The sequence below is a fragment of the Ahaetulla prasina genome, chromosome 16 (genome assembly GCF_028640845.1).
Source record: "Ahaetulla prasina isolate Xishuangbanna chromosome 16, ASM2864084v1, whole genome shotgun sequence".
Classification (NCBI taxonomy): domain Eukaryota; kingdom Metazoa; phylum Chordata; class Lepidosauria; order Squamata; family Colubridae; genus Ahaetulla; species Ahaetulla prasina.
In genome coordinates, this window is record NC_080554.1 from 3,355,001 (window position 1) to 3,365,000 (window position 10,000).

The window sequence follows — 10,000 nt, forward strand, 5'->3', positions numbered from 1 at the left end:
TAGAAGCGGACAAAAAAGTTGACAGTGGATGTTGCTGGCCAGCAAGGAACATATCCAGCTACTCAAAAGTGATCCCAAACTATAGGAGTGATATCTCTGCTCTGCCTTAAACATAGATAGCTCCGTGTCTGGTAAGCCAAGATGGTGGGTGGATGTGAACAAGGACTGGATAGGTTAGGGAGGTTGATGCGCTGTTGACAACACGAAAAATGCATGAACTGTAAAAGCTGAGTACGTAGAATAAGTATGTACTGCAGGAGTCAACAATGACCCACAAAGCCCAAAGCAATCCAGTAAACACACGCACACACGCATACACACACAGCTGTATATTCCAAGGGGTTGCAAAATAGAGCCAGTTTGGCCTAGTGGTGAAACTGGGAGTTCTAGTTCTGTCTTAGCAATGGAAGTCAGCCGGGTGGCTTTGGGCCGGTCACCAGGAGATGGTAAATGATAACCCCGCCTTAGGCACGAAAGCTGGCTAGGTGACTTTGGGCCAGTCACCAGGTGACTGGGAGTTCTAGTTCTGTCTTAGCAATGAAAGTCAGCCAGATGGCTTTGGGCCAATCACCAGGAGATGGTAAATTATAACCCCGCCTTAGGCACGAAAGCTGGCTAGGCGACTTTGGGCCAGTCACCAGGCGACTGGGAGTTCTAGTTCTGTCTTAGCAATGAAAGTCAGCCAGGTGGCTTTGGGCCGATCACCAGGAGATGGTAAATTATAACCCTGCCTTAGGCACGAAAGCTGGCTAGGTGACTTTGGGCCAGTCACCAGGCGACTGGGAGTTCTAGTTCCGTCTTAGCAATGAAAGTCAGCCGGGTGGCTTTGGGCCGATCACCAGGAGATGGTAAATTATAACCCCGCCTTAGGCACGAAAGCTGGCTAGGCGACTTTGGGCCAGTCACCAGGCGACTGGGAGTTCTAGTTCTGTCTTAGCAATGAAAGTCAGCCAGGTGGCTTTGGGCCGATCACCAGGAGATGGTAAATTATAACCCTGCCTTAGGCACAAAAGCTGGCTAGGCGACTTTGGGCCAGTCACCAGGCGACTGGGAGTTCTAGTTCTGTCTTAGCAATGAAAGTCAGCCAGGTGGCTTTGGGCCAATCACCAGGAGATGGTAAATTATAACCCCGCCTTAGGCACGAAAGCTGGCTAGGCGACTTTGGGCCAGTCACCAGGCGACTGGGAGTTCTAGTTCCGTCTTAGCAATGAAAGTCAGCCGGGTGGCTTTGGGCCAATCACCATGAGATGGTAAATGATAACCCCGCCTTAGGCACGAAAGCTGGCTAGGCGACTTTGGGCCAGTCACCAGGCGACTGGGAGTTCTAGTTCTGTCTTAGCAATGGAAGTCAGCCAGGTGGCCTTGGGCTAATCACCAGGCGATGGTGAGTTCTAGCCCTGCCTTACCCATGAAAGCCAGCTGAGTGAATTTGAGCCGGTCCCCCCCACCCTCTCTCTCAGCCCAACTCAACACTCTTGTGCGAAACAATAGGAGGAGGAAGGATATTGATGATGCTTGGCACCTCGTGTTATTTGCAAAAAAAATAATAAATGCGGGATACAAATAAATAAACAAACAAAGTCTAAACAAAGCCAGCTTAGAGCTCCCTCGCCCCCTTGACGTGCCTGAGACCCCGCTCCCCCCCCCAGCCGAAACAAAACATTTCGGAGAATGATCCTTTGGCCAAACTACTTATTTCTAAGAAAGGCAAGTCTGCCTCCCTATTCACACCCAGTTCCGTTTTTTTCCTCCGGTGCTCTAAGGTATACAAAGGGCCGAGCAAAGAAAACCAGAAACGGGACAGAGAAAAGACCAGCCTGGCGGGATTTTAAAGAGGGGGGGGAGACGTGGCGGAAGAAAGCCCAGAGCAAGTTTTCGCGTGAGGTGGGCCGCTATCCGGAGCGGTGACGTGCCTGCTTGAGCAGCTGATGGCAGAGGGGAGAAACAGAGGACCCCTACTCACCTAGCCATCTTCCTCCATCAATTCACAGAGACCACCTCGTTTCCTAGGCTGATCCACAAGGGAGGGAAACCCCGCAGGAACCGGGGAGGCCCGAATTCACATCCTCCCTGGTTTCTCCTCAAACGTTCGGAACCGCCCGAGCTCCAAAAACCAAACTAATCATATAGATTAAATAATCCACGAGGAGGAGGATAGGGCAGGGATTTGGCAGGCTGTCACGCAAAGTCCTTTCCCAAGTTTGCATCCCTAATTTTTTTTATTTTGCAAAAGAGAACAAAAACAAGAAACACAAAAAACCCAAACCCCACACCACAACACTTCCCCCGATCGAATCCTGATGTGTTGAAATGGAGCCGAAACCATGTAACAGACACAGCGAGGTCAAAAACAGACAAATATATATATATATATATATGTATGTATGTATGTGTTTGTTTTCTGAGGTTTTCGCGGGTTTTTGTATGTCGAAACGTCGCCAAGACACTTCCAATTTTATGCGGAAGAAAACCCAAATAACCAAAGACAGACAGACAGACAGACAGACAGACAGACAGACATATATATATATATAAAAGCCGGGCTTTTAATTCATTCCTGATTAGATGCGAAAGAAGGCTGGCGCTAGAACTCAGCGGCGCATAAACAGCCGGCCCAAGGACGGCCTGTAGCACCCGGTTTAATATATTTTAAAATATGCGAGGCTATTCCCAAGCCGAGGTTGCAAATTAAGCTTCTTTCTTTCAAATAATAATAATAACAGAAAAAGCAGAAGAGAGGAGAAGTATTGACAAGCTGGGATGATGGCTTGGCTTGGAAGTGGAGGGATAATCAAACTGATGTTTGTTTTTGTATCGGGCGACACAATCAAGGGACACTGGCAACACAACGGTTAGATCGTTGGCCATCAAGAATGAGCCGCACGAGAGGAAAGGGAGCACTTTTTGTGTACCCAGCGCACACAACCACGCAACAAGGCCAGCACAACGTTCGCACCTGATTTGCTACGGTGTTCTGCGACCCTGAGGTTACTCACAAACCCACGGGGCCTCCGAGACGCAAATAAGAACCAAGAGTTATACAATACAACCCCTTCAAAACGCCTTTGAACCTTTTGAGAAAAGGAAGCAACAATTGGGAAAGCGGCAAATATTTACATGGGGTTGGGTTTTTTTTTTTATTTTTCCTCCCCTCCTTCCTCATCAGGGGCACACAGAGAGAGAAAAAAGACCCCCGGGAGTCTATTGCTAAATTCGGACGGAATAATTTCTCTTTTTCTGGCGAGGATTGAGCGGAAAAAGACTCCGAAGACTCGGGATATTTCAAAAGCGCCGAATTTTGCTCCGTTCTTGAAACCTAGGCCCCCCCCCACCCTTACCGCCACCAAGCCAGGATTCAGAACCTACAGATGGACACCAAAATCTCTTTTAAAACCAGCTGCACAATATGTCACAGTCTATTTATTTTTAAACAGAGCGTTCCACCATCGGTTTTGTTTAAAACAGGCAAGCTTCCAGAACGCCTTGTCTCTTTCCGTTGTTTTATTTTACTGCCAAAAGCGCTCGGCTGCCAACAACTGGTATCAACCTTCCGTCGTATATACGGGCGTAGACAGAAAAAAAAACTTCCCGCACGCAATCTTGCGTTTCTCCTTTCTGCGGAATCGCCTGCAAAGATTTCCTTGGGTGAGTGGGTGGGTGGGTGGAGGGCAGTGACTTGCTCTCCCCTTCTCTGCAGAAGGGTTTGTTCTTGGGCAATACCTGAGGGTCTGGGAAACCGGCCCAGCTGGAGAAGAGTTGGAGAAGAAGGGTTTCAAGCTAGGCGCTGCAAGAGCAGAGTCGAGTTACGGGATCCGAACTGCCAGCAGGAGGTTAGGAATAAGTTGAGGATCACTATCTAGGGAAGATCCTGGCAAAAGGGTTTGATTCCGTCCGTCGGTTTGCTCGGGGCCAAGAAAACAGTCTGAGTGGAGAAGAGAAACAAGACTGGGCGGGGCGGGGAGCGCTTCCCGCTTCTACATCTGGACGCGAACAGCCACAAACTGCTTTAAACAAGAGAGCAAATGGTGAACGACAAGAATCGGGAAGGGGCCTCGGAGGTCTTCTAGTCCAACCCCCCCCCTGTTCAAGCAGGGAGACCCTATAATGTCATTCCAGACAAGTGGCTGTCGGGTCTCTTCTTCAAAATCTCCAGTGATGGAGATCTCCACAACAGGCAAAAGAAAAACTCAATTTTCCAGGAACAAAAACTTGATTATTATTATTTTTTTGGAAAAAAGCCTAGAAACAGACTGAAATTCCAGACACCTTTTTCCCTCCTCCTCCTCCTCCTCCCCCCCTCCCCCTCCCGAGAAGTTCATTAATTTTTACGACCCTTCCAAGGCAGTTCCCAGCTTCTAAAGCCTCACAAAGGCTACACAACTCTAGCGAGAGGCACTATGTATATTATTAGGACTTTCCAGTGAATTAAAGCCATTTAGGCTTTCAATTAGCGTTTTGTTTTGTTTTTTTTGTTGGCAGCTGTCATCTCAGAGGTCCTTAAAGGAGACAATGCCCGGCTTCAGCTCAAGCTGGTGCGTTTCAGAGGCACACCAAAAACTTGTGCAAAAAAGAAAGAAAGAAAGAAAAGAAACAGCGGCGGCCGAGCAGGAAGCTTAGCTAGATTTTGCAAAGAGCGTTCAAGCGTTCGTAAAACGAACGCTTTTCGGTCTCTTATAAATGACAGAATGAAGAACAGAGGAAACACCTTAGAAAAGAGGAATGCAAGCCAAGTTGCAAGAAGGCGCCACCGCCATCCAGCAACGGGCAAAGGAGAGCAATTTAGCAAGGAGTAGCCTAATCGTAAGAGTTCAGCCGCAATAACAGCCCAAACATATTGTTGTTGTTGTTGTTGTTACGGAATAAACTTTCTCTTCTCAACAGATGTTATTCGGAAAGCATCTGGCCCAATGCACCACTTCACAGAACAGGATAGCTCTCTTTCCTGCCCTGCTAAGCTTCCAGTATTTGGGTGGCGGGGAAAAATAATTCTAAAGGTACGGCTTAGAAACTTTTTTTTTTAAAAAAAAATGGTTATAAACAGAGTCAAGGGTGCAAATTAAAAATTCTGGAGATTCCAAATCAAGGGAACTTCCCCGCCTAACTCAAGAGCGGAGTTCTTGACACGGACAAAAATACTCCATTTACAAAAGGTTGTATTTTGGGACAGGTCCAGAGAATACGGGGCTCCGTAGAACTCCAAAGGATTCCCAAACTAAAGAGCAGGTTTTGCAACTCAAGGCGGCCCCGGTATCAGATCCACCTCTGTCTAAATGAATAAATCTAAAATTACACTTAGAGGTTCCAATTAGTTTAAAACACCCCCCCATCACCTCATATTTCCAACGGTTACACTCCCTGTCTTGCCTTTTTGTGCATGCGGTAAAATCTTGTTCTTCCTTGTTGGGGAGGGGAGCGGAGGTGATTGCATAGGATGCAAAAGACAGCAATGACCAGGTTCAACTGAGGAAGGAAGGAAGGAAGGAAGGAAGGAAGGAAGGAAGGAAGGAAGGAAGGAAGGAAGGAAGGAAGGAAGGAAGGAAGGACAAAAGGAGGGAGGGAGGGAAGGAAGGAAGGAAGGAAGGAAGGAAGGAAGGAAGGAGGGAAGGAAGGAAGGAGGGAAGGAAGGACGGAAAAAAGGAGGGAGGGAGGGAAGGAAGGAAATAAGGAAGGAAGGAAGGAAGGAAAAAAGGAGGGAGGGAGGGAGGGAAGGAAGGAAGGAAGGAAAAAAGGAGGGAGGGAGGGAAGGAAAGAAGGAAGGAAGGAAGGAGGAGGAGGGAAGGAAGGAAGGAAGGAAAAAGGAGGGAGGAGGAAGGAAAGAAGGAAGGAAGGAAAAAGGAGGAGGAGGAAGGAAGGAAGAAAGGAAGGAAGGAAGGAAGGAAAAAGGAGGGAGGAGGAGGGAAGGAAGGAAGGAAGGAAAAAGGAGGAGGGAGGAAGGAAGGAAGGAGGGAGGAAGGAAGGAGGGAGGGAGGGAAGGAAAGAAGGAAGGAAGGAAAAAAGGAGGGAGGGAGGGAATGAAGGAAGAAAGGAAGGAAGGAAGGAAGGAAGGAAGGAAAAAAGAGGGATGGAAGGAAGGAAGCAGAAAAGGAAGGAAGGAGAAAAAGAGGAAGGGAGGGAGGGAAGGAGAGAGGGAGGGAAGGAAGGAAAGAAAAAGGGAGATTTCTATCTGCTCATGCAGAAGGAAGGAGAGAAAAGAACAACTATAATCATGCAATACAAAGCATGCAAAAATAGAACTTTCTAACTAAAGGGCGCTTCACCCTTTTACGAGAGCCACCCATTCAAATAAACCTGTAAACATATCAATATTCCACAGAGGTGAGAGGTGGGCTTTCTTCCCCCACACACCCCACCCTCCCCTCAGGATATCCATACTCACATTCCCAAGTTTCTGCAATTGCTAAGGGAAAGTATTCTTCGCCAGAGAAAAACACGCCGCCCGTCTGGAACATTTCACGGGGGCTGGGGGGATGGAAATAGTGTCGAGAATGCAAGGGACGTCTTCATTCATGACCCCCCACCCACCACAAACAGGCTGTGTGGAGTTTTCCCTCAAGCCCCTTCTGGGAAGTTTCCCCCGGTCTCTCGGTTGGCATCGCCAGCTCCAGACCCTTCCTTTCTCCGCCGAGCCAAGTTTTAAACGGCTGGCAAAGGCGAATTCAGCGGGACGGGGGCCGAGTTAGAAAGAGATGTTCCCGGTGTAAAAAGACTCAGAGACCCCCGCACCCACCCACCCTAGCTTGCCAGAAAAAAAAATAGGAAGAAGCAAAAAACGAGACAAGGGAAGTCGGACAGAAAAAGGAGAGCGAGAGCAGGGTCCAAAACGCCTTTCGCGAACCCAAGACCTTGCTTCTTTTCCAGCAGGCTGTGAACGCAGCTCGCCAAAATCCATCTTGGAGCCTTCCGTCCCTGGTCCCCAAACGAGCCCAGGTCTTAATTCTCAGTAGCCAGAAAGAGGAACGGTCACCTAGCAGAGTCCAAGACAGCAGGAAAACCAGTATCCCCCCCCCCCAGCTCCGAAAATTGGAAGGTGGCATCCACACATTCAGCTTTGGGAGGATCAGCTGGCTTACTGTCAGGAAATAAATTGCCAGGGCAGAGTGGAATTAGGATACAGGGTAGATTTCTTTTAGCGCCGGCCGACAACACAATCGGGATTTTCACTGGCTGGGTTTCAGTTCCAGCCAGGATCCCTTTAGATCAATCTCCACCTTTTCTTTCCATTTACTCTTTCTTTCTCTCTTTCTCTCTCTCTCTCTCTCTCCCCAGCAAGCAGAACCACACCACAATGCTAACTCTAGGTAATACGAAGATGACCGAAAGCTCCGTTATCAGCACGTAATGCACCATATTAGAAAACAGTTTATCAACTTCTCCCGGGGTTTGATTTAAAAGAAAAAAAAACCCAACAACAACAGGAGGTAAACTCGCAGGAAAAAAATAATATAGCTTTGGCAAAAATCGACGCCGGCCCTGTATTTTTCTGCCCGCGTGGGTTTCTGCTTTTCCTTTTATTTTATTTTGCTTCTCCTCTTCACTTAAATTTCACACATGCATGAACGCACCGACATTAGTCACGCCAACCGAGACAACGTCCAAAAAACCTGGAGTTATTACACCCACCTAGGAAGTTCATAGAATTTTTTTTTTTTTTAAATACACAAACACAGAGGCCCTGCAGGGATACCAAGTGTTGCTAAGCTCGCCCCTTAGAAGGAGCAACTTATAACTGTTAAGAGCCCAACTCTCTGCAGTTGGAACGATGGAAATAACAGCTTTAAAACCAAGTTTACGGCAGACAGCTCCTGCTATTAAAGAACCTTTTTTTTTCAGCTCTTAAACTGGCCATCTTTATTTCTTGGGACCCCTACTTTATCAACCTTAAGACTTTCAGAAAAGAATGTCTGGGTTTTGGGGGGTTTTTTTCCCCCTCCATTCCAGTTTTGGGGGAGATCAAAACCGCCGGGTTAAAAGCTCCCCCAGATTCAAAAAAAAAAACCAAAAAACACCATAAAAAACCTGGGGGTGTTTGTGCAGCCCCTAAAAGCGTTTTGGAAACAACCAGGAGTTTTTCCCTAGGAAAAAAAAAAAACTGAAGCAGCAAGAGACAGGCAGAAGGCGCTTTTGCAGCCGAGATCTTCTCCTCGCCAAGCGAGCACAACAAATTAAAACACCAGAGGGGATCCAGCAAATTCCTAGCTCAGCCGCCCTCTGTAATTGTAATTAGCTCCCCTGTTACTTCTATCAAAAGGAGAGGAAGGCTAAAGGAAGATAGAGAGAGGGGTGGGGGGTGGGAGAAAAAGCCAGCTGAATCTATGGCGCTTTAAACAGAAACACAGGGAAGGAGGTGGGAGACACACAAATATACATGCGCTTTCATTTTTCACTGCATTTTGCAAAACAGGTTCGGAACAAAACCGAGTGAGCGAGCGGTGTTTGCAATCCCGAAAATTATGTTTGCAAGGATGTTTCGGGACCTGAAGATCACCAAGCGATGAGAACAGATCAAAGATGGCTGCGGCTCCAAGCACAGCTTTCTCCCAGAGCTGGCGGGGTGGGTGGTGTGGGGGGGGAGTCTGTGGCCCTGTTTATCCAGGAGGAAGGGGTAACTGGGTGGGGGGGGGAGGGAGAATGAGGGTATGAGAGAGCCTCCCCCCAGGACCTGGGGTTTTTGTTTTTGTTTTTGCTTTTGTTTTTTTTGTTTGTTTTTCTCCCCCTCCCCTCCCCCCCAAAAAAAGCCGGGGTTGCTGGTCTTCCTACCTGTTTTCTCTTTGATCTCACACAGGACACTGAACAAAGCCGGCTTCATTCTATGGCAATTGAGGGCGTGCTTTCTGCAAAAAAAAAAAAAAGAGGGGGGGGGAGAAAAAAAAAAGGAAAGGAAAATATAAACATCCAGGGAAAAAAAGGAAGGAAAGATGGATTAGCCCGAGAGCGGAGGGGTGAAGGGGGTCAACCCTTTTGCTTGTCCTAAGACTTTTTTTTTTGGTGGTGGTGGGGGTCTTTTTAAGTACAAGCCGGGGGGGGGGGAGGGCACCCTTTCTGCCTTTAAAAAGAGGCTCCCGTTGTGGAAGAAGGGAGAACTTCGAAGAGAAAGCTGAAAAGGAGAGACTTGAGGTAGCTTACAGAGGAGGCCGCTAGGAACGGCTACCTAAGACTTTTTTTTGGGGGGGGGGTGTCTCTCGACTCTCTCCCCCCCACCACACAATCCCAAGACACTCCTGAAAATATCTCCCAGCCCCTTTCTTGGGGAAAATAAATCACAAGGTTGCCAAGTCACTCTTCATCAGCGGGTCCTGATTTATGGGATGGGAAGGAACTTCTAGAGTTCAACTCCGGGGCTTCGGTTGGGTCTCTCGTATGAGACGGGACTGCCTTGTAAAAAAAAGGATTTCCAAATAAATAAATTAATTAAATGTCACTCTCTCCCCCCACCTACTCCTCTCTCTCTCTCTCTTCTCTCTCTTTCTCATGTTCCAGGGCAGGCCAATGTTTATTTAGAGCACCAAAAGAAAACTCAGTGAAAGGGAAGGAAAGAAATAAGAGAGCCGAGGCCGAACAGACTGGGGCAGGGTTTTGAGAAAAGCAAGAACCCCAGCCAGATGTGGCCTCCCTCCCACCCTCCCTCCCTGGCTCACAATTTTCTAAATTGTGAAAAGAAAAAAAACCTGCACACAAGTTTTGGGGAGGCCCAGAGAGAGGGAGGCAATTGCGCAGGCTAGGTTTCCCTCGCCTCGCCTCCCTCACCTCTTTGGAAGGACTGCGAGCAGCCATGCCTACTACACCTATAACTCCAGGCGCTCCCGTCCATAAACAAAATAATAATAATAATAAAAAACAAATTCTCAGACCGTTTGAACAGACAGGATCTCACCCCTGTTCCTTGGACAAACTTTTGAGCTTCAGTTTTTTTGTTTTTGTTGTTTCGTTTTGCTTGCTTGCTTGCTTTTTTGCTTGATATTTGGGGGCTAGGTTGCAATGTTTACTTTAGAGAGAGTCCACT

General features: G+C 47.8%; 1 protein-coding gene across 3 annotated transcripts in view; it reads right to left on the reverse strand.

Moving 5' to 3' along the window:
- PBX3 (PBX homeobox 3) overlaps window positions 1-10,000 on the reverse strand; it is a 181,917-nt gene that overhangs the window by 170,205 nt on the left and 1,712 nt on the right. For all 3 annotated transcript variants that reach the window (XM_058159062.1, XM_058159061.1, XM_058159063.1), the window contains exon 2: window positions 8,758-8,831. In XM_058159062.1, coding sequence (XP_058015045.1) covers window positions 8,758-8,831 — 74 coding nt within the window. The remainder of the gene's footprint in view (window positions 1-8,757; window positions 8,832-10,000) is intronic.